The 26,389-nt window shown below is 33.7% G+C and overlaps 1 protein-coding gene across 2 annotated transcripts in view; it reads left to right on the forward strand.

Moving 5' to 3' along the window:
* Positions 1-26,389, forward strand: part of Pde9 (phosphodiesterase 9) — a 189,689-nt gene that overhangs the window by 87,779 nt on the left and 75,521 nt on the right. For both annotated transcript variants that reach the window (XM_017612446.1, XM_017612447.1), the window contains one exon: positions 25,352-25,677. In XM_017612446.1, coding sequence (XP_017467935.1) covers positions 25,352-25,677 — 326 coding nt within the window. The remainder of the gene's footprint in view (positions 1-25,351; positions 25,678-26,389) is intronic.

The following is a 26,389-nucleotide window of genomic DNA, read 5'->3' on the forward strand; positions in this document are numbered from 1 at the left end:
TTTTTACTTTCTAAACTACTAATACTGCAACTTTATGGAAGCTTTATTGCATTCAAACTCTTTGCAGTCGAAAATCTCATTTCCAAAGCGCCCAAAAATCAAATGCCAACAGAACATAAAAGGACATCGAGTGCTGTAGCAGCAGCACCTGCATAAACAGCAACAATCAAAGCAGTTAGCTCCCAAAACTCATAATGCAATCCAGCATTCTACCTACATATGACCCACTTTGTGTATAGAGGCGACATATTCCCCTGTTGACAGCTCGCAGTGGCCTTTTGCGTTGTCACAAGCCGGTGCGCGTCTCCACATGCTTTTGTTAATTAAAATGTTAAATAAACACACTTTCGGCTGTGACAGCACAAAAGCAGCGACCGGCAGCAGATATCAAGAAACAAGCATTAGGCAGGAACTCAGCCGTCAGGCTGGAAAGTTGGCAGGCAATTGGCAGGTGTTGAAAATTACAAGCGCTGTCGCTTTTGGTACTCCTGACTGCTGTCTTGGCCACTGTTCTGTCGGCATGTTGGTTGTAATCTGCTCTGGTCTCGTGCCTTTGGGCTTTGGCTGTTTGACTGTTGTTATCATTGCTATGACGTTCGACTAACGTCAAGCGTAGTTAGGTGCTGCTTGCGGCATTTTCCAGCTTCTCAGCGTAAGCGCTTTCTCTTCTTAGTGCGACGCTTTACTCGCTCGTTGACTTGGCCGCGTACGCAGTCGTGTAATTTTTAAGGTTGTGCCAGACGTTTAGTTATAAAACCATATTACGTGCATATTTCAAATACGTGTAGCCCTTCAAGCCATGTTAAGACAGCTGGTTTATTATTTATTATTTTACGCTCTCACTCTAGCTTTTGGTTAGTCTGCGCGCTCTCTTCTTTTAGAAATTAAATAAGTGCCTGTTGTTTATATCCTGCTTGCCATTTTTAATTAAAATGTCTCACCTTGACGGGTGTATAGCATTTGACAGCTTGACGCTTGCCTTCATTCCATAGGCTATGAAGGAAAATATTGCTTACCGCCAACATTTCAAAAAGGATATTCATTCATGTGGGATTTTGGTTTTGCTGACAGCTGCTCGGATATTTTTTTGTAGGTGCAGTTAACTGCTGAGTGGGTTGAGATGGTAAAAAGCGTTTCAAGCAATTGAAAATGTTGTAGGAAGTAAAAGAAAAGTTTGCGTTGAAAGAAATTGAGAAATAAAGATCTGCAAAACTGACACTCCAGAATTGAAGGTCCACAGTTGCCCATTGCGCTTGCTTCTCATATAGCCCAACTGATTCATTTGCGCTATTCGCTGTGACTCGAAACAGTTCCTCCTAATGTGTTAACGTGTTGGTAAGCCTCGATAAGGATGTCGATATCTCTTCGATATCTGTGGCGATATCGATATTTCTTTTGGCAGCAACATCGATTACGCTAACAATAATGCTATCGATTTGCGGAAATTGAAGATACTATATCGATTCAAATATTTATATCGAATGCAATATCGAAATTGATATCGATATTGATATCGATTTCTACAGAAGTTTGTATACGAAAGTATCCACAGCAATACTGACAAATATATTATAATATGTCGATCGCCCTATCTCGGCAGGGGGTTCGAAAACGATTAGCAATCGGTTGAAGAACGGCCTATCTCATTCAAAAACGCCCTATCTTACCTGCCAATGTATTGAATTTATGTTGAGATAGGGCGTTTTCGAACCAGCTGCTGAGGTAGGGCATTTTTAAACCAATTTATGAGATAGGGCATTCTTCAAAAAATTTCTGAAACAGGGCGTTTTTTAACCATTTGTTGAGATAGGGCGTTTTTTGAATCGCCAGCCGAAATAGGGCGATCTTCCACACAATATTGATAACAATAATGACGAATATATCAATAAGTCTATTGAAAAAACTCCTGCTACCTTAATCCATATGTTATCGCTTATTATGATCGAAAGTGCTATCGAAAATCCGATATGATTTTGCATCAATAGTGTAATTGAAAACAATATCGATATCAATAATGACAAATATTTCGATAAAGTACCAAAAAAGTATATCAATAATAAAAAATGCGCTTGTTAACGAAATCGATATGTTATCGCTTAGAATATTGAAAGTGCTGAAGAAAATTATACCGCCTATGCATCAGTGGGCGAATTGATAGGTGGCTATCGATGGCAATAATGATAAATATTTCGATAAATTACCAATAAACATATGCATAAGCATATCAAAAATACTCTTGATGACGAAATCAATATGTTATCGCTAATGATATCGAAATTGCTGAGCGAAATTTTATCACTTGTGCAACAGTAGTGGAATTGATAGCAGTATTGACAAATTTAACGATAAGGTTCCAGTGGAAACATCGATAGCTGTATAAAAACTTCAACCGATAAAGAAATCAATGAAGTATCGAGTAAAATATCGAAAGTGCTGTCCATTATTATATCGCCTATGCATCAATAATTGAGTTGACAACAATATCGAGGTTAAAAATGTAAAATATATTGATAATTTTGCGATAGAAAGTCGATAATTGCATCAAAAATTCTCATCGATGTCAGGGAAGGTGATGTTGAAGAAAAAAAATCGATATATATATCGATAAGGCAAAAAAAAAATGTTACGAAAATATTTATCATTTGAAATGTCTGCTAAAGACCACGATATTTATTGTGTTATCGATGAAACGACATCGATTATATATCGATAAATAAATCGATAAATCCATTTTCGCGACAAATGGCGATATTCTGCATCCTAGTTACTTTTTTTTGTTCCAATCATTGGCAATAAGCAATTTACTTGTAAGCCTTAGAGTATGTTACTAAATTTTTAATCTTCATAAAAAATATCTTTACTCCTTATGATCAAATAAATTTAGATAAACAATACTTATGCAAGTCTATAAACTCTTCATTCTTATGACCATTATAAACATGACATTAGCTTTTCCTAAATCCTTATTTCTCTCTGCTGCTATCTTGACTAAGTTCATGAACACTCGCCTTTAACTAAATTTTTTTATTATACTTATTTGCTTTAGTTTTTATTTCGTTAATATTAGNCTTATTTCTCTCTGCTGCTATCTTGACTAAGTTCATGAACACTCGCCTTTTAACTAAATTTTATTATTATTATTATTTGCTTTAGTTTTCATTGCGTTAATATTAACTTTACCATGGCATAGTATACTGGGTGGCAATTCCTGTCGGTGGGTGCCTTTACCAACGTATATATGTAAGTATCTACGTCATCATGTATCTATGTATATCAGCATGTCCTATATGTATTTAAGTCTATTTGCTATTGTGTTCCTTTGTTAGTTACTCAATTCTTAGATACATACATAAGTATATTGTATTTTTTTTTTGCTTTCATTTCTGTTTTTGTAAGAATATAAAGCGATTTTGTCGCACGTATCGTTTCACAATAACAATGAAAATAAAAATGAATATAGAAATGAAATGAATTGTATAAGTTGTTGTTGCTTATGAAAGCTCACAAGGATGATGGTCGGTAAGGAAGAATTGAATTCGGATTGCTATGAAAGAAAATTCTTAGGATGCAAAAAAAAAATTTTACTAAATTTTGGCCAGAAAAAACTATAATAGATATGGAAAGTTTCATATGCCACTAATTTCGGGAAAATAAATTTTTTTTTTAATGAATTGAATGATTGAATGTGTCTGACATTACCTTTAGCCCTGACATTGCATTTATCTGTGGTCCAACGCCTAGTGCTAGCTATGCCTCAATCAAAAGTCTCACTAGCAGTCTACTCCAGACGCTCACACAGCTAGTAGCTTGTCGCACGTAAAACGTTTATCATGTTTGTTATTTATTAAGTTTGTTTTTGCTAGTTTTCTCATTTCTCATTTCACATTTCCATTTATTTGGCAACAACCGACACAGCTCACTCCCTTTGCTGTTGAGTCTACGTTGCCTTTTATAAATTCATTTCGACGCTCATTCGTGCTTGCTCATTCTGCATTAAGGGTGTATGTTTGTGGTATAATGGTATAATGTTAAAGACACCTATTTATGCACAGTCTAGAGCTTTACGACGACAATGAGCTGAAAATTCATAGAGTGGATTATATTTTTATACATATCCTATAAAGTATACATGCCTATTAATATGCACATTAGGGTGGTCCTTGCAAAATCAAATGAACGTTTTTTTTTTCAACCTCGCCTCTCAATTAGTAATTTCACGGTCACAGATATCATATATAAATTTTGGTCCCTATTTGAGTCGCCTATGACGGCTTCATAGGGTAATCTGAAACTTTGCCCCCTGTGCGACACGACTTAACCGGCTGCAAACGGGGCCAAAATTTATATGTGATATCTCTACTATAGCAGTATCGATTTTGGGTATTAGATGAAAAAGAGATTAATTTTAGGAAATCAGATGTAAAAATTTGCGTCCGACATTTAAGAACCACCCTAATGTACATACATATTTGTATGTTTAGAGGAATATTCGGAATATAATTTGGTTGCTGGCATAAAACGTGAAAATTGTGAGAAAAAAGTGAATATGTAGGAAAATTTTTTGGCCAAATTATTTAGCATATTTTCGGGCGCACACACTCACGCACGCATGAAAAATGTATGGCAAATACCCAAAATTCAATTTATTCACTTTGTTGCGGGAGACGTGCAACTCATGCTGATGCTGGCATATGTTGGTGGGATATTCCGGCAGCCGCAGCAGACGACAGCATCAGCAGCAACAAATAGCTAAAAAGCGAGACTTCGCAAATTTAACAATTTTAATTAATTGACAGTAAATTTTCCAACGGAAAATTGATTATGCAAAATGCGACAGGGTAGAAAAATATAATTCAAAGCTTTGTCAGCAACAAAAATCACTGGCTAATTGCTTTTTGAAATATTTGAGAACTGCTAATTGAAAAAAGAATTACTTGAATTTAAATTTTTTACTGTCAGCAATATTTTTGCTTATTTTTTATGATCGGTGCAGTAAACGAAGAATTAGACCAAATATTCACAAGCAATGCAAATGGCAAAATGTACCGGAATTTAGCGAAAGCGGGTTGCAGTTTGTTGAAGACGAAAATCATTGCAAACTTTTAGGAGATGAAACTTTATGCCATACATAAAACTGTGAGATCACTCAGCAAGGGCATGGAACAAACCTCGGTTTGACAGTAACAAATATTAATACTTAAAATTAATTAAATGTTAACACAAAAAAAAAGCGATGCCAAAAGACATCGCTAGTGATATCGATATTATTGTTGATTAACTGAATTATGCAAAAAGGTACAGAATTTCCAAATATCTCGAGAACGGTACGAGAAAAAATTTTGAAAAAAATCACACATACACACATCAAAATTTTCTATGAAAAAAGAATTAGTTTTTAAATTTTTTTCTTGAAAAAGTTTTCACATACAAATTTTTTGATAAAAAATATTAGTTTTTGAAAATATGCCATCCCAAAAAAAATTTAAAAATCACAGTGGTAGCTCTGAGTGTAGCGCAATATTTAAGTATAGCATAATGGGGTGCACTCTACAATAACTCGAGTTATGAATTTCTTTTTAACACCGAAATTGAGTGAAATGAGTACATCACAAATTTACAAACTTTTAAATTTTCTTAGAATTTTTTGAGTATGCAATTTTGTAGCACATTAAATTTTAGTATTTAGTGATTGCAAAACTTTCAAGCTTTCGTTTTGTAGTTTTCATGTTAAAAATAATAAGCATTTTAGGTATTAAAAAAATGTTGAACAATTTTAAAAAGTTCAGACATTTTCAAAATAAAAAGCACTATATCCAACTACTTAGTCATTTTAAATTTCTTAGCTTTTTTTTGCATATGAAAATATATAAATGTTTTTAAAACTAACCATTTCTTAATTGTGATGAGGATGATATAGAAATTTGGAATTTTTAGTAATTTTATTACACAAGATACAGTAATTTCGGACTTTTTGTTATTCTCAGGCCCGGTTGCGCCAAACAATTTTAAATTTATCTGCCTCTTGAAATTTAAAATTACACAACTTTGTTCGGAAAATTTGTCATTTTAAATTTGAAAGGTATGATAAATTTTAAAATTGATTGGTGAGATCGGGGATTAGTTTTATAAAAAAAAAATTAACTTGTTGGTAAACTTCAGAATTTTTCTTTGAAACGACTCATTATTTCTTGGAAATCGTTTCATTACCGAAAAGTAAGACGTATTCTACGTAAAAATTTAAACATTCGAGAAACTTAGTAAATATGCTAACATATGTTTGTTTGTATGTAGCTGTCAGGCGATGAAGTACTTGGAGTAAGCTGCTTAGAAAATTAAATACATACTAATCAAACTCCGCTGAACTGTTGTTGTCACTCCTGTGTCTAATAAAAAAATGTTGGCTACTTTTACCTGCTAAGCCTAAAAAAAATCCAAAAAATTTTGGTTGCATACTTTTAACGCTGGTACAATTTTATAAAAAATAATTTTTAATTTTATGAAGTTTATACCAAATTAAAAAATATGTGTGTAAAGCTTTAATATTTTGATAAAAACAAAATTTTTAAGTTTCAAAAGTTTTTAAATTTCATTTAAGTTTCCTTTAAAAATTGCTGTCTAATTTACATTTTCTACGCTTATGCGTAGGCCAATTCACAAAATTATTTCATGTATTTGAGTAGAAAATCAACGCATAAACACCATTTCGTGTATAATTGAATTCATTAAATGATGTTTAAGCACCTCAAATTCATGAAATGATTTCGTAAATTGCCTTGCGCACAAACGTAGTAATAGAGTGTTGTCTTTCAGTTTATGCCACTAGGTTGCAAATAATTCTTTCCACGTAGCCAGCTGGGTCGTCATGGCGTATGCGTAACATTTTTCAATCAATTAAGGCGCAATATCAAATAAATGCCCAAATTAAATACACAATTTTCCTTTAATGAAAAGTGCGTATATATGTATGTGNCTGGGTCGTCATGGCGTATGCGTAACATTTTTCAATCAATTAAGGCGCAAGATCAAATAAATGCCCAAATTAAATACACGATTTTCCTTTAATGAAAAGTGTGTTTATATATGTATGTAGGTATGTTGAAAACTTACCATATTCCGAAATCAAACAAAACAAAATTCCATAGAATTAGACAAATACATACACGCGCTTGCTGCCTGCCAGCGTTGGTACTTTTACGAGCGAGCAGATTACATGCAGAAATTTGGTTTCCTTGCTGCCAAACTAGCCATTACTTGCCATTACTTCTGTAATTCCATAGCTTATCGTCGTTGTTCTTGTTGTTCTTGTTGTAATTTATGCTTATTGTACATACTTATTTGCCATTGTTTTCCCATCATTCTACCTAATTCCCAGCGGTGTGGCAGTGCTCACCTGTGCCGTGGATAGTGCCAGTTTCCTAGGATGTCCAAATATTCATTAGAATCAAAGTCCATTTGCCTATGCCTGTAGTTGTCTCTTTCAATTCCCCTCACACGCACAAGCACACACACACACACGCTTTTGCTTTACTCTCTAATTAATGTGCTGTTTCTATAAAATATTAAATCACACAAATTACAACGCAATGATATTTAATCTTGTTGTGTATCGGGCAGCTAGATGATGCTGGCCCATTGCTGAAAGTTGCCATGGTGATGTTTGAAATTTAGACTAAAAAGAATTTGTAGATTGAGGAAGTGGAAATGAATAGCAAACAGTGCGTTAGAGAAGAGAATTTATGTGTATAATTAGAGTAAAATTTTGCGAGACAACAAATATTGTAAATACTTCGTTTAGCTTGGAAAATAATGGCATAATTTTAGGCCGTAAAATAAAGATGAAAGTAGAAATTTTTACCTCTACGGAATTTCGAAAGCAAGCCAGTAATGGTAGCAAATTTTTGTTTAATTGAGTTTAGAATTTCGAAGCATAATGTTTTAACAGTTACTTAATGAAACACAACTGCAAGTTAGCGCCTAAAAATATGTGATGTGATGTACATGGATTCCGTATAGAACTTCCACCAGTAACGGTAGATGTGGCGTGTTTGGTTTGGCCGTCGGCCAGCCTATGGCCAGAGAGACATAGCCACCCTAGTTTCAAAGCTTTACGTCACACTTTCGGTTTCTAGAAGCAAATCACAAATAGTCAGTGGAACCGCCATCATTTCCTAACTTAGCGACAATCCTGCAAAAGTATGCTTTCTTGCTAGCTTATCGGCCTTTTAGTTGCCTGCGATATCAGTGTGGCCAGCAGTCCAAATAAGCTTTATAGCAAAGTGGTCTAATGAAATCAAGAGAGAAATCAGGCATTCGCTGACCATTTCCGAAAGTAGCATGAAAGCTCCCAGGAGCCATAGTTGCCGGCTGGTTATTGGAATACATAATAATCCAATTAAAATTTATTATATTCGTAAGCATGAAACTCTCTGCTTTTTATTGCCTTCACAGCGCTGACCCATAATTCTAGGCTGATGTAAAGTTCCTATTAGAAGACATTTCCAGATTTTACACCCTCGACATTAGTCTCGGTGTACAGTGATCAGTTCAGGTCGGAATGAATTCAGAGTTTGTAAGAATTCAGCAGGTGCGAAATGCTGCACTGGTTCCAACTAAAACAAGTCTTTGTATTTTTCACAATCGTACAATAAAATTAGCATCACAGAGTCAATAAGCCACGCTAAGGCCAGCGATGCCTGCTTTACTTTTTCTTGGACGTTCAGCTTCCACTGTCAAGAATCAGGCCCAGATACTTTAGTCGATCAGAGAACACTTCGAAAGTGCGCCCATTGAATAAGATACCAAAATTTTCATTTATATATTTCCTCGGGATGCGAGGAGGATCCGTCTTGTTGAGCCGCAGCTGACGGCCTAGTTCAGATATTCCTGCATGAGTTCATATTGGAAACCTAATAATTTTCCTCTGTCTATCAGTGCTTCATCGCCCACATGAACAACCACCCATCCGCTGCTTTTTTTTCAAATTTTTCGGTTAGGGAAGGGGGTAGATAACTTCACCTTGAGGGGTACCTCTGCTCACATGTTTCTGCGCTGAAGCGCTGCCTCGCTCGGTCGCTGTCGTTCTGTTGTAAAACACGCGATGAATAAACATGACAAGGTCGACCGATCTTCTCTGCGATAGACTTCTCAAATATATCTTCATCTGTGTTTAAAAATTATTCTACTAATCTGCATTTGCAGTATGCATTCTGATTTGAGGACGTATGTTCACTAGGGATGCCGCTCCTTATGCGCAGATCAGTCAGTCCCCTAGGCATTTTCAAAGAAATAAGGAGATACTGATTGGACTTAATTACCTTAGGAACACTTATGAGGCCTTGCCAGTCTTGGCTAAGAAGGTAACTTTGAAAAGTATAACGCGTTTTTTAAAACCTTTTTTCGCTCCATAAAATATCTGATCGCTCTGCATTGCATACTTTTCGGCTGCAGCGGTGAAAGGCCAGCTATAAGTAGCACACTTTCGTAAGAAATATATTTTTTTATCCTCTCCCGCCTCTTGGCTCTCAAATCACAACTCAATTCATACACTCGAAAGTATTTTTCTGTTATGTAAAATATTTTTCTGCGAAGATGAGCTACTCACATGAATAAGTACATACATACATAAAACACAATTCATGCACGCGCGAGCACGTCTCAATGTCCTCTGCAAGTAAGCTAAAGAAATCTGAAGCTGCAGCTGAAGCTGACAAGTATGCAAACACTATTTATGTAAATATGTAGCTCAATCTGTATGCGCCTCTTCACAGCAACGCCTTGTGTTAATATTATTCTTAGGAATACTTCGGCAACGAGAGTTGACTTGAGCAGTCAGTTAGCGACAAAAGCACTTGAGCGTTTTATCACCAAGATGGGCAATATAAATGTGGCGGCGAGAAGAAATGCGTTAGCGGGAAAAAGGAAAAATAATGCTTGTGCGAAAGAAAAGAAACAGATAACCTACATAAGTAGTTGCAAAGGAGGATATACAGTTTTATATATAAAAAATGTTACTAAAAATTTTTATTAAAGCTTACAAAATTATAAAGTTTCAGTTTTCTATGAAAAAAAAAAAGAAGATGACAAACCCCATGGCACCATATTTGTAGCGAAAATTTTTGTATAAGTATTATCTTAAAAATCCTAAACTTGGGAAGATATCTACATACAGTTTAGGAGGAAAAAGGGAAACGGCGTATTCGTTTTGCTGTCACATATGTTTATTTTTCTTAAATACCAGCTGCTTTGAGTACCCAATCAAAGTAACTGCAATAATATCTTTGTGACCCTTGAACCCTGAAGGTAAACATTAAGAATTCGTTTTTTTAATATATATTTTTTTTAATATCTTTGGCATACCCAGACTGATTTTGTGTGTACCAGAGGCGGCAGTTAACGTCTTGAAGCTTAATCAGATCAGGCGTTCTTATTTTGAAATTTTTTGATTTTAATTATTGACATGCCAAAAAAAAAAAACCNTTCTTATTTTGAAATTTTTTGATTTTAATTATTGACATGCAAAAAAAAAACACATTTTTGGTAGAGATGGGCATAGCTATTTTTTAACCGACTTCACAAAAAGGGGAAATGGTATCAATTTGTCGGAATATTTTTTTTTTGTGTATGTAACCGCATAACTTTGGACCACGTTAACCGATTCAAGAAGAAGAAGAAACTAACGATAATCTGAAATTTTTATATGAGAATTGGAGTCGGTTTTTTTCTGCTTAAAAATTACTTGTTGTAACAATTACATTTTTATATAAAAACAGAAAAGTTTTGCTGATGCCCTGATGAATAAAAAAATGTACTCGAATTAAACAAAAAAAATTACAATATTATTTATAAAAAATCTGTTAACAAAGTAATAAATTTATGTAAAATTTCAATAAAAGTTGGTTTAAAAAATAATTAAACATCCTATTTATTTATATAAAATACATTTAATAATATATTTTGGGTATACAAATTTCTGAAAATTCAAATTTCGAAAAACATCTTTGTAAGTTAAAAAGAACTTTACAATAATCAAAATAAAGCAAAAAAATAGATTTTTTATTACAATTTGGAAAATTGTTTCGTTATAAACAAAATGCATTATCATTTTTTGGTAACGGTTTTCACCGTGAAAAAAACCAATAAAAATATATATTTTGATAAATTATCATACATGTTTGCTTCTTTTTCTCCAAATATGTGTTTTAATTAACATTATTTGATATAATTTCTCATTGTAAAAAATTTATCAAAAAATCTATCGTGAAAAATTATCGGCATTTTTTTCTTCAAATATGTGTTTTTATTAACAAAATATGAGTTTATGGCGCAAAAAATAATATATTAAGAGATTAAAAGAAAAATTTAGAAATCAAAAGTAAAAAGAAGAAATTTTAAATTGGAAGAAAAATTTTTTAATTAACATAACCCCCACCGCCATCTCCCAGAACTGAAGAATATCGAAAATTAGAAAATAAGGAAGCACGTATTTTTTTATTTTGAGCTCGGTTAACATTTGAAGTCGTATCGGATTTCGAGAAAACGCCACTCATAATTTAAAATTAACAATTTTACAGAATTTTCAAGACAATAGCCGATTTTTTTTTACTCGAATCAATTTTGGAGAGACGGGGGCTTCAGTTGACGGAGCATACCTCACACATATTTCTTAACTTAAAAATAACTATTTAATTCAAAAATTAATTTTATAAAGAAGTGATGGTTTTTGCGAGCTTTCCACTTGTAAATTTATATTTTGCCGACTCGAGGTCAATTTTAGAAAAATTTACAAAAACGCAAAATTTATATTTTTTCTTTTCCGAAATATGTATGTATGTATTTTGGTTACGCTTCGGCAAGCTAAAAACTTGTGTTTTTATTGATTTATTTTTTTTTTTAATTGACCTCGGAAAAAAGAATCTTCTGGCAGTTTTTTAAGTTGATTAAAAGAACCGTTTCTATTCTACTGTAGTTGAGTATTTTACTCTGAATTAAATGATGATTCGTTTATTACCACTCTTCATTTAATCATTCATCGCCCGCTTGGCAACGATTATGCACAGTGTTTTTTTTTATTGGTACTCATTATGAGCTTTCGTTTATTGACAATGAATTTTATAAAACTTTACTTGCTAAACAATTAACTTACTTACTTCGATTGTGTTAATATGCCAATTAACTACTCATTGCTACTGTGCCAAAATAAGCGGCTACTAACCATAAAAAACGGGTAGTGGGCAATAATGTGTTAAGCAATAAATTGGCTAATAAAAGTAGCAATTAGTTAAATAGAAATATTTATATTTATACATACGTATTTGTGCGTGGTAAAGTATTGAAAGCATTAATAAAATTTAAGTGAACTCATGCTGGCAATTGGTGGTATCAAAATTCATAGCTGGTCACTTATTTGGCTTGCCTTCAATAATACCCCACCCAATGCGCTCATAATTCGTTGCCTCAATTCATTAATGGATTATAATTAACAATTTGACACATTGACTTTCAATTGTGCCGCTGGCTTGCCCTCCTCAAACACACAAAGCTCGTGACATATTTAAGCTCCCAAACAAATTGTTCGCATGCTTAACTGTGACTTATTGGATTTATGGTAGTGATATGCTTGGCCTCATAGTTTCATAACATCACTACCCATACTCGCACTCACACTCACACTCGTACGCACAACCGTACGCACACCCACATTAAAGCTCCTCGCGTTCATCTTTACTCCTTAGCGCGGCCCAAAGCCCTTCTCGGTACGCATCTGCCAGTGGAGAGCCACTTAAGCTGCTTCTAACACCTCCTTTTATGTAAATACATACACTTACGTATGTGATATATGTAAGGGAATATGTATGTATGTATCATCTGTGAAGCGCGTATTTTCGTTAACAATTGTCGGAAATTTACTGCCCACTTGATGGTTGCCTCTGTTGTTGTTGTTGGTGGTTAGTGATGTAAAGTGTGCGATAGGCATACATATCTAGTTGATAAGATTAAATTTACACTCTTTTTTCCTTCTTCCGCCACGTTGGCATGCTATTTGATATGGTGTTGTAATTGTTGTCACAACAAATTTTATTAAGTGGTTGCGGGTTAATTGTTGTTTATGCGCCGTTATTATAATTAATGATTTAACTACTAAATAACTAATCACTCTATTTAGCAGGAAGAATGTCACACTCTATGGACATACATATATGTACATATGTACATTAGACATAATAAATAATAAATGTGGCCGTTTGTTTTATGAAATAATCCTTTTGATGAACGGCTGAGCTTTCTGATCTAAGAGCGTCTAAGGGCATCAAGAAGGTGACTCTTTTGTAGAGCCCTGAAAAGCAAAATCTTTGTCTTCTTCAAAAGCGTAAAAATTTGTGATAAATATTTTAGCTTCAGACACGTCCTTGAGACGTCGACTTTTAGCGAGTTTCCTGCGCTAACCGCGTGCTACACCCTACCACTACCTGGATAGGATTACAGGCTTAAGGAAGAGTGATCGCTGCTTTTGAAGACGCCTCACTTTTCTTGCAGCTTTCCAGCCTCCTCGTGGGGTAATCTTTATAGGCGATTTCGGTACAAATGTTCGCCAACAGACTCACCATTACCGAGAACCGCTGAACGGCCGTCCCAACTGTGCATTTACTCGTCGCTACTAGTTCTCCCACCGTTCTAACAATCATTGGTGGCTATCAGCTCACTCGTCGTTACCGCCCAAAGTCTACCGATTGTATACTGATACCAACAACAGTAGTCTCACCGTTACTGAGTGCCAGCGCCACCTATCATCGTCAGTTTATCTTCTAGCACAGTCTTCATCATCCCCCTGGTCGTCAGTCTGGCTGTCACTCGCCCAAATGTGTATGTGTTCTACTTTAACGCATTGAGTCAAATTATTAAATTATTGTATTATTAAATAGACGAAATGGGACCACTACCCGCCCAGATTTTGACCAAATTCAGCTCACAAATTTTATGCTTAATGCCTAATTTCTTTGTACTCTATCCCCAGGAGAAGCCTCTGTCGATGCAAGGCAAGCGAATTGCACTGCCCGATTAGACCTGCTATGTTATTCGTTGTCTGAAAGGGGCAATAAAATCGATCAGACCCTTCAAGCCTCTGGAACCAGACAGCATCATCCCTGCAGAAGTGGTTTGCTTCTTGTATTTATATTTTGAAATTACTTCAGGGTTCTATCCCCAGGCTTTGGAGTATCATCGTTTTTTATATGAAATTCAACAGGCTATCAATAGAGGAAGGCCTACGAAGATCACCCTATACTCAATGGTAAAGTGCATAGAGGAAGACTTTGCCTTAGCGGTCTTCGTCGACATCGATGGGTCAGTTGACAAGGTCCTAATGGAGCTAATAGCCAAATCACTAGTTAGATTCGGCGTGGTAAGCACTTCAATAAAGATCATTTACAACTTATTGTGCGACAGCACTGTCGCGGTTAGTGAACTTTTTCACAGAAGCTTCGAAGCTTGATGGAAGCCTTGTTGGTATTGTTAAGACTTTCTATCTACCTTCCTCTTATTTGCGCCGGAAAATTTTCTAATTAGACTTAAATATATGCGTATGAGGCCAAAGTATTTACATTTTCGGGAAACTGACCAAGTGTAGTCCACTTTTGAACTAGAAATCACTTCTAACCTTTAATGCCGCAGTTGGATGGAGACAGATGAGGTAGCATCACTTGAACACTTTTACAAGGCTAACCAACTTTCGCAAGGTTAAGATTGAAGTAACTTTGCTAGCACTTTGCAAGGTTCAAGTGCATTCTCAACCGGAAAAGGCTACTGCAATCTAACACAACCGAGGTCCTCTTTTATGGGCTTTTCTAGGTCGAAAAGTGTTTTCTGCTTTAAGTAAATTCGAGTAGACACCTTGTATCGGCATATTTACGTGCAAGTATCTTACGCCTCTATTCTAACAGAGTCACAAAACTTAGCTCATCACTGTTGTGATTTCAAGTTTTCACAAAAAATTCGATTTTGAGTGTTAGAAAAATACACAAAAATTGAAAAAATTGTATTGAAACGGCATATTTTTTGAGCGGCAAGCTTTGAGGCGCGGTAGAAATCACAGCAGTGATGAGCTAAAGTTTGTGACTTTGTTAGAATACGGCTGTTAGTCAGATAGTCAAGTGGTACCTAGAAGTATGCAGTAAGCAATTTCGAGGTATTTTCTCTCCACACGAAAAACGATTCGCCCTCGAGTAATAAATATATGCGTACATGCCAGAAGAGCAAGGCCATCCTTTTCGCCCTTCAGAATCGCAGCATATCTTCCCGATGTTCGGAAAATTATTGCAGCTTATAAAAACATAAATTCTCAAACAGCTTGTTGCACAGCATCAATAACTTTGCTTATTTATTTAGATTAAAAAATTCCTATTGTGTTAGCAAAATGCCATAACATACCATTCCGTTCCATTCCGTTACGCGCTGGCGGCGTTACACAGCGGTAGCAGTATTCATAAATTTTTGCATTTGTTGTAACCGCAGACCATTTCATACTTTCGGTTACAAAACCAACGCAACATTTGTTTATTGAAATTCCACGTAGCTAAGCTAAGCGCCCGAGAATAGAGTGGAAACTAAAGCAAAGTGGAGTGGGCAGCCATAAAGCGAAATAGCGAAATAAAACGAAAATAGCAACTCTGCAATCAACGCTGCGAAATGTCTCGCAATGAAAACTGCAAATAGCTTGAAAGTTTTAGTATGCGTGTGTGTGTGTGTGTGTGAGAGAGTTTGCGTACGCGCGCACAAAACTATGCAATCTAAAGTGCGCAAGGACTGCATTCACAGCGTCAAGGTGATAGAGAAAATGCAAAAGGCAATGCTTTTCTGGTTGAAGTTTCAGTTGGGGCAGAGCGCTGAGTTACAGGTTGGGTGGTTAATTTGTGCGTGACGTAAATTGTGTCCCATCTCCAAGGAGATTCCTACAGCTTTTACTGCTGTTGCAACCAAGCACGCAATGGCATTAAATGAACTCTTTGCAACAACAACTACAATGAAAGCGCATATTAGCCGCAGCTGTGTATACGTTTTTAAGGATTATTTTAGTTTTATTATTATTTTTTATTTTTATATTTATGACAGTTTGCCTTGACCGCAGTTGAAACGGAACGCAAACCACTGATAAGGATAATTGCATCGTGTGGGCATATGAGAGCGGAAGAAGAAGAAAGGGACGAAGGGGTGGAAAAATGGAGCAGAGTTTAGAGAAATATTTTATAATAAAACTTTGCTGTGAAAAAGAGCAGAGATTTGGGGAATTAAAAAAAATTTATTTAAAAAAATTTACACTGAATTTCAATTTTGGAAAACGATAAACATGTTGACTTTGAAAGATAATATTATATAAGTATTTATGTACATTAAGGTGGTCAAAAAAAATCCCAGAATGGGTTCGGGGCCCGATCCAAAATTTTTCCTCTTGCAGAAAAAGTTGATGGAACCAAACTTTAGAAGTATTTTGTACATATATTAACCAAATAACTGCTTAAGTAACCTAAGAAAATTTTAAATTTAAATTAGCTGAAAAAATATTAGAAGCTTTGCAAGTTTCAAAGAGATTCAGTTGCGGATTTTAAGGTCATTGAGCACCCTGTATTCGTTGTAGTACAAAATTAAAAGTCGGTATGGATATTATAAATACCGAAAATACCCTATATAAAACCTGGACGACTCTAATGCATACATACATTCATTTATGTTTAAATTTAAGGATTTTTATTTAAAATTCTTTTAGGGAATAGGAAAATAAACAAATTTTATTTTAAAGGAGCTTTTTAAATTGACTTCAAATTTTGTTCAGAAAACTTATATTTAGATAAAAAAAATTTTTTAAATACATATACATATGTAAAACAAATTTAGTAATTTTTATGAACCATCAATTCAGATCGAAAATTTTTCGATTTGCCAAAAACCAAAATTCGAAATTTTAACTCATAAACCACATTTTAAAATATTTTATTTGAAAAATAGTTCCATATTTCAAGCAACTTTAAAGAATAATGTATAATTTTCGGGATTTTTGCTTTAAATATTTTCATAGAATTTTTAATTCAGCCTTTGGAAAGTTTGTGGACGGTATTTATGGATTATTTTTTTTTCTTACTTTAAAATTTAAAGACAATTTTTTTGGGAAAAAAAGTTTAAGGGATTTTACTTAACAATCAAAACAACTGATAGAGAAAACTTTGTATTTATGTGAAAAATTTTTAAAATAACTTTTGGTTCCGCCTTTGGAAAGTTTGAATGTGAAAATTGGTTTTATTATTTTTAAGGATATCAGTAAAAGTTTCTCGACAATTTTTTTCCAAAATAAAAGGTAATTAATATTTTTTTTGTCAATTTAATTTTTTAAAGATATCAATAAAAGTTTCATGACTTCTTTTCCGACTCTATTCAGACAAATTTTTTAACAAATCGTTTTAAAAAAAAACTTTTTTTTTAGAAAAAAAACATTTGTTCAATTATCCCGAGCACCTTAAAAAATTTGGAAAAAATTATAAAATAACAAAAAAATATTTTATTTTAAATGTTTGTTTGGAATATTTTTTAATACATATTTGTCTATTATCTTATTTTTCAAAACAATTTTTTCTGAAAATTTTGTTTGAAAATTTTTGAGTGCATTTTTAAAATAATATAGTTTTAAGTGGGGATAAAGCTCCGATTAAAACTAAGGCCTCGATGGAGGCTAAGATTAAGGCTAGGGACAAGCCTAAGGCGAAGAATGACACTAAGACTAAAATAAAGGCTAAGGATAAAGCTAAGCCTAATTCCAAGGCTAAGGTAAGACTAAGGCTAATGCCAAGGCTAAAACTAAGGCTAAGCCTAGGGCTAAGATTACACCCCTTAATGCGGAAGGTGCATCGAATAAACAATATTTTGTAATTCAATTGTTTGGAGATTTTTGGTATTATCAGAAATTTATTATTGTTTGTTAAGAAAAACCTGCAAGTAAAATTTATTTATATCTGGCGAAAACATCTTTTAATAATTTTTATTTATCTTTATTATAACCTATTGACTCAGCGAAGCGTGGGCCAAGCCTCTTATGCTAATGTGTTTGTTTAGTGAGAAGGAAAAAAATATGCGCAAAATTTAAAAACAAACTTTACAGATATTAGTAATTTTCGCTTAACAAAAGTCACTAACTACATACATACATACATACATATGTGTTTACCTAAGCTTGAATATTGCTTGAAGCGAAAATAAAAGCACTTGCAAATTGCATTGCTGCGCTATGGGGCGCAAAAGTTCGAATGCAGCCGAAATGCATGAAAAGCAAGCATAAAAAACAATATTTGTATGCATATGCATTGTAGATACATATACAAAAATTATAGAAACAAGAAAAATATACAAAATATTGAAAGAGCAGCTTATCTGCTTATGTCATGCTCGCAGCGTACTCGCAGGCATCTACTTTGCAAATTTTCGCAATTTTTCAAAATCTATTCGAACAAGTCAAATATGTATGTATGTATGCGCCAGGAAAGCAGAAAAATAAATTGCTTGTTTGTATATATTTTATCAAGCTGTTACTTTGCATAACTTCAGGCGCTGTGCACACCTGCGCAAAGTGCGCCCGAAGGTAAGAAAAAAATTTCATGTAAAAAGAAATAAGCAACGAATGCTGCAAACGTTTTGATCGATGAAATGTCAAATTCTGTTACTTATATGCATTGCTGCCTTTATGTATGTGGTTGTTGTAGCCGTGCTGTAGTTGCGGTTGTTGTTACTTTCATAGCTACTGCTAACTTCTTACTTGCTGACTGTCGTTGCCTGCTGCTGCCGCAAAGCTCTTGCAGTTGTCAATTATTATTGCAAATTTTTCCAAAGCTTACTTTTCAGCTGCTGCACCAAGACTTTGAGTGCAGTTGCGTTCAGCCAATCAGCGCACAACTTATAACTATCAGCAAAGATTTATTTATTTTTGTGCTACATACATATGTACATATTTGAGGAGCTTCGTGTGCATCTATTGGTGCGTATGTGTGCGTGTGCGCGCGTTTAGCGTCGGTGTGTTGACACTTTGGCAGTTGCATAGTTTGGTGCAAATGAAAAATGGCGCTTTTTGTTTACTAAGTATGTGCTTAGCGTTCACACGCACATCACTCATACGCCACGTACCACAGTTGGGCTGGAGTGCGTCATTTGACTGTCAAACAAATAATAAAAAAGTAAAAATAGAAAATAAATTAGAAAATCGGAAAGTATAAATCCGGTAAGACTAAGATTTAGCCGTCAGCTAAGACTAAGATTAAGACTAAGATTAAGACTTTACTATTTATTTATGACTATGGCTGTGGCTATGACTTTGACCATCACCTCACTACGACTTTTAATATGAATATGACTTAGGTATGACTATGAATAGTGGGTTAACACTGGTATTCAGTAAGCTGTCTCCTGTCTCCAGTCTAAGAAAACTCACTAATTTGTCAGCTGGCTCTGAGCGGGTCACAAAAACAAAAATATGGAGGAAAAGACAATTGCTTTCTATTTTATTAAAAAATAAAACGCGAAAAAAGCGAGGGAATATTTTTTTAAGAATAATTTCATTAGGAAATACACGTAAATGCTTTAATATGATAAACATTTTATGGATTTTTTTGGTTTGTTTTTAAAACATTAAAATATGCAGGATATGTAAAAAAAAAACGATTAAATAAAAAAAATCGCTGCCCTAGGACTCGACCTCGGGATCTCTCGAGCGGCAGGTTAGTGGTTTTCTCACCGAGCCATTGCGGCTGCTGGGCAGTGCAAGCAAAATGGCATACATGCATGCTATCAGCTGACTGTCTCTGTTTATTTTCACTACAAATTTTTGGTGAACATTTTGTGACTCTCTCTTACTTTCTCCACCGACTAAAGGGCTTCTCAGGGAAGCCTCTTGGAAATAACTCTACATAAAGTTGTGGATATATCACAACAAAAACTCCAAAAATCGCAATTCCAAACTTTATGGAAATTTTCATAAAAATTTACACTCCTTAATTACTCCTTTTAGCAGCAAATCTTTTCTAAAAAGGGTAAATATACAGTTAGCGAAAACAAAAAAATAAAAAGCGTTCTATTACAAGGAAATCTACATATATACGTAAGCTCCATTGTATTACACACATACAATTTTTTCTCATTTGTGATCAAAAAAAAAAAAAAAAAAATCAAAAAATTTAAGCATTTCCTTAAGTAAGGTTAATAATACATTTCCGCTAAGCATTAATTGACAAACATTTTAATGACACTGTTGGGTATTACGTTCATAAAAGTAGCCATTAGTGGGGTTCATGAAACATCGCAAAGTGGCATTTTTGGTGAAATGGCAACTTTGCGAACAAAATTGTATGAGCGGCCTATCGCAACTCCGGATGGCAAATGTAAAGTTTTTTCAAAATGCTGCAAATAAGTGAAAAAAAACGTTTTTACCATTAAATACATGGGCATAAATTTTTTGTAATTTCTTTTTTCAAAGTTTTTACGAATTTAAAGCTACTTGATAGCTTTTGAATAAATCTGGATATTGAAACCTTTATGAAAAATGTATGTATTCTTTAAAAATTACAATAATAGTTTGGTCAGATCGGCGTGCTTAGTTTTTTTGTCGATTTATTTTTTGCCAATTTCTTCCAGCATCGATTATTTTTATTTCGATTCGAATCTACTGAAAAATCGATTTTTTTTAATTCGATTTGGCATTTCTTGTATGTAGTAGAGGAATGGGATAAAGGCAAATATCAAAATAAAAGTATAGAAACCTAAAGGTAAATACAAAGAGGAAAGTAAATTTAAATACCTAATGTAATGATAAAGGTGGGGTGCATATGTAGACCAAGGAAAAAAAGAAAATATTAATTGGGATAAAGGTAAAGGAAGAGATAAGGATACAAATTTAAAGATAAATGAAAGACATGAAGATAAAAAACGTTGAAGACAAAGATAGAGGAAGTGATAGAGATAATGATAGAGACAAAAAAAATATTCAATTGAAGAATGAGATAAGCTGTTTTGTTATGTTATGTTATGTTTCTTTATGTTATGTTATGTTATTTTATGTTATTTTATGCTATTAATGTTATGTTATGTTATGTTATGTTATGTTATATTATACTATCTTATCTAACACATGTTGCTCAACGTATCTCGCCTCAACTTACCACAGCCCACTTCAAATCCACTCCTCTTAGATCACCTAAACTCCTAGAATTTCAACCGCTGGGCGAACACTAGTTGTTTTGAACCACTGAAACCACGCGAACTTCCCATTTTCATTAGACATATGGATATCAGCTTTAAGCTATGAAGTCGCGGTTGGAAAAATAAAAAATCTCATTGACTTGCACAGTTGAGCTAACTGCCGAAAACCGTAAAGCGTATTTGCTATGTTTTTTATATTTTTATTTTTTTGAATAATCAAAAATTTTCATATGCTTAATAAGTAGACTCTATTGCATTTGTATGTTCATTAAATTTTTTTTTTCGGTATCGAACCATTCATATATGTATGTAAATGAGCAAAAGTGCTGAATTAGGTGATGCGAATGCTCACTGTGGAAGAAGGTGGTACGAAAATACGAATATAAATTGTCTAACAGCCTGTAATTGGGAGCCGAGTCTACACGTTAACAAAATGGAATCTTTACGAAAATAAAGAGTATAGAAAAAAAATACAGCAAAAATTATAAAACTAAAAATATCACGAAGGAATTTTTTGTATCCTTGGTTTTGCTAAAAGAGCATATGCTAATATATCGATATACCGATACCACTAAATTTATCGATATGTATATGGTTAACAGTGTAGATAAATAATTATTATAAATATATCAATAAAAATTTAGTAATAACTGTCTGAATAAATGTTTATCTGTGTGTTGGTGTTGGTCGATTTTTCCGACAGGGTGGTAAGATGATTTATTTTGAAACGAATTTCCGTCATCCCTTGTCAAGTTAGGTTTGCAGACAAACCGGTCTCGGCGTTGTGCCATCTCGAACGAACGAAAAATGAAACTGAAGATGGCTTTATCTCTTGATGGTTTATCTTTTAAATAAAAAAAAGAAAGTTTTTCGATAACTATTTCGGTAAACAAACAAGTAAATATTTAAAAATTTTCAAGGTTTTTCTATACTATTTAAAAAGCATTGAAAATATCACTTAATATTTCGATTATTTAAACAAAAAATGTATCGATAAGTTTCCAAATTAAATTGTCGATTAATGTTTTTATGTTAAATAGTTACACCAGTACAATGAATGCATCAAAATTGATAGCAATAAACATATCGAGAAATATTTTTTATCGATAATAATAATATCGATAATTTAAAAAGAAATATTTAAAATTTCTCAAATTTTTTTTTCTTTTAAATTGCTTTCGTGAAACTGGGTATTAAAGTTTGATTTATAGCTAGAAAATCATCGAATTTAAAAAGACTAATGAGGTTTTCAACATAGACAACGTAATAATTTCTAGGAAAAAAACCAAACCACTTCAAAGTTCTAAGAATCTCTGCATTCGATAGCCTTGTCCCTGCGCCAAACTTGCGTCATTCAAATCATCTTCTGCAGATGTCTGTAGCAGAACGAAGTTATGCTCTAATTAGCCAACTTAATTATAAAGTTAGTGCTTCCTGTTTAAAAATTTTGCAACCGATCAACTTTTTTGTCGTGCATTTTGCTCAACCTTTCTTCCACTTTGCTACATTTTTTAATTTTAAATGCTTTCCTGCACTGTACATATTGTGGCGCCAGCATGTATGCTAATTTATTATGAAAATATACTTAAGTTGTAGAAGAGTAAAAAACTTGAGCTGATTGTAAGCGCAAAAAAAATGGAAAACTAAATAATGCAAGTTTTATAAGTAAATTTGTGAGTAAATACAAAAAAAAAAAAGAAAAAAAACTCAAGCGTGTGGGACTACTTGACTGCTAATGGATGTTAGCTGAATACTTGTAAGCCTGAGTGTGTGTGAGTGAGTGTTACTGGTTGCTTTGTGTGTATGTAGTAGATTTTAAGGATTATACTTATTGTTGCTAATTGAAGAACTAAAAGCTTTGTAAGCCGCTTAAGCAACACCAACAGAGCGAAGGTGATTTACTTAGTTATGGATTTTTTGTTATGAAATTAGAAATGTGGGATGGAAAGACAAAAGCAGAATAAACCGAGATCAAAGTGAAGAGAGTGTAGGTGTCTGGCCAAGACTTACAGTATGCTAGCTAGTATTGAGGAAAATAACCAGGAGATCGACAACGATTACATCGACGACAAAAATTATGGCAACAATATCCTTTATCGATTTCTTTTTACCGAAATAAACCCAAAAGTGAATACCAAAATAATATTTATAGCGATACTAGTACCGTTAAAACAGAAAATGCAGAAAATTATAACTGCTTAGGTTGAAAAATTTATTAGAATATCAAAAGAGAACAACGATTTTGATAAAAATTTTGATAACTATAGTAGTAACACTTAAATTCATTAATAAAACCCGGATACTTTCGAAATCCCTAAAATGCTCCCGTTAAAAAAAATAAATAAAAATATCGTTAAAAAACCGATAACGCTTACTATAATTAATTAAATACATACATATATGTATAACATATTCTGTTTTGCGTTTAGCAAAATAATAAACTTTTTTTGTTATAAAAATATCACCATCGATAAATATATTTATAATAGATACCAATATCGATAATAACAACAACAAATATTTTAAAAAGTTGTTTATTCAAAGAATCATACTGATAAAATAATGATATCGATAACAAAAAAATCTCTGGTGTGGTCGGTAACAATAACGACATCGATAGTACTTTCGAAAAATGTATGGATAATTACTCGAGTGCTTAATTTAATCTCTGCTGCATCCTGAAGTTAGACAATTATACCTATAACAAAACGGATATCGAAATAAAGTCGACAATGATATCGATAACGTTATTAGTATCGATAACAACTTTGACATATATACAAATTGTTAATTGCTTAAATACATCTGGGCCGCATTCGATATACTAAGAATTGTATCGACGAAAACAAAGACATCGATAAAAAAACGTTAATGTTATCGATAAGGATTCTGATGAATTCTAATTTGTACGCAATTCAGCCTCTCCCGCATTCAAAATACTAAGAATTTTTGCCTATAACAATCAGGATATCAATAAAAAGGCGTTAGCGTCAGCCATAATTACTTCGATATCGGTAATAAATTCGATGGCTATATATAATAGGATGTTTGAATGCATAAACCAATTTTAGCTGCATTCGTAATACTGACAATCATACCAAAAACAAACAGAATATAGATAAAAAATCGATAGTGATATCGATAACCATATTATTTTCGACAAAAAATGTCGATAACGGCGGTGATTGATACTTAACTACATAACTAGATCTCTGCCATATACTGAACAATTGCAACGATAACAATATCGCTATCGATAAAAACTCGATAGTGGCCAGTAAGCATTTAGCCGATAACGATAACAAATCGTTGGTTTATAACCACACCTACATCGATAAACGTTTCGAAAACAAATTAAATACCATAATTCCATCTTTGACGCAATGGCAATACTTAAAATTTCGCCGATAACAATAATAATATCGATAAAAAATCGATAGTGACATAGATAACAATAAAAACATCGGTAAAAATTCCGACGCATTCAATATTTCAATCTCTGACACATTCGAAATGTTGTAGTTTCCGTCTGTCTGATCTGCGTAACATCTCTTTAAATTGCAGATTTACGCTCTGTTAGTCCGCATTCACGCTTGGCTAACTTTTGATGGCTGCAGTGAATACGTCGATCAGCGCAACAGCGTCAAACAAGCAAAAAAGTGTCTCGACTGTCCACTGCAGTGCTTCCTTTGGCGCCTTTTTGTTTATTCCAACTTTTGTGCCACCTTCACACTGCTGCCAGCGACGAGTGTGCATTTAATAAAGCTACGCTTTTTGTCCTTACCTCACATAACTCCAGCTCCGCTATGCATAATGCACATTTAAATTAAATTTCCGGCCATGCTGTCACCACTAATAGCGGCATATGGTGCTTCCGGTGTTGACGGTACTTTGTCATCGGCACCGATAGCGGCGGCAGCTTTTTTCGATGTCCTCACCTGAATGCCTTTTTTCCCTGCTTTTTTTGCTATAAATTTGCATCGAAATATTCAGCGTTTGCTGCAACCATCAAAGCTAATCTGCCTGCCTGTGCTATTAATCAGGCAGCCAGGCGCAGCGCTGGAATTATACTTCTTTTTACTTAACATTTACTTATGCAAACTTATCTCTTTTTTTTACCCATTTGCAGGTCTCTCCAAGCGACCTTTGGGTCCGCCACATCGCAAAAGTAGTCTACCAAAGCATCAGGAGGTGAAAAAGCGTTTCCTGGAAATTTGTGATACCAACTTCTCGGATGAGGTGAAAGCTGCACTCCGTTTGCCCGCCTTCGATTCGTACGAGTGGGGCGATGCCGATGTTATACATCTAATGCAAACGATGTTCCTCGAATTGGGCTTCATAGATAAATTCAATATACCGATTGAGACGTTGCGCGAATGGCTGTATGAGGTCTACAAGCATTACAACGAGGTGCCATTTCACAATTTCCGGCATTGCTTCTGTGTGGCGCAAATGGTAAGTGGACTAGCAGTCAAGTGTTTATGTGGCGGGCGAATTTAGTAAGATACAAATGTATCTATGCAGTTTTAAGAGTAAAGAAAGATTTAGTGGACCTACATACATATATTTATATGTAATGCGAGATTACATTTTGAGCAACGAGGATTTAGCTCAAGCAACTTTATTAAACTACATATATTGATTTTACTAAATTTTGTAAATACATATCTGTTGGGTAAGCCAACATTTAATCGAAGCTTTCGAGTTTGCCATTTGAAATAAGGTATGTAGGCTTGCGTGAAGGAATCGTTTCTGCATACTTTTTTAATTTTCTAAAATCGGTTGTTTTCCTGCTACTATTTTTGAAATTTATTTAACTATTTTATTTATTTATTTAACTAAGAAATGAGGTTGTATTTTTAAGACAATTCAGTATTTTATAATACATGAGCGCGCATTAATTTACAAAATTAGAATCTTAAATCTAACATGAAACAAATAAGGGATAAAAATAAATTTAAATACAAAAGCTTATCCTTAAAATTAATATTAAAACTTAACATCAAATAATAGATATTATTAGTGATAAAAATAAATTTAAATACAAAAGCTTATCCTTAAAATTAATATTAAAACTTCACATCAAATAATAGATATTATTCGTGATAAAAATAAATCTAAATACAAAAGCTTATCCTTAAAATTAATATTAAAACTTAACATCAAA

Source organism: Rhagoletis zephyria, unplaced genomic scaffold (genome assembly GCF_001687245.7).
Source record: "Rhagoletis zephyria isolate East Lansing unplaced genomic scaffold, Rhagoletis_zephyria_1.1 Rzeph_scaffold_00543, whole genome shotgun sequence".
Taxonomy (NCBI): Eukaryota; Metazoa; Arthropoda; class Insecta; order Diptera; family Tephritidae; genus Rhagoletis; species Rhagoletis zephyria.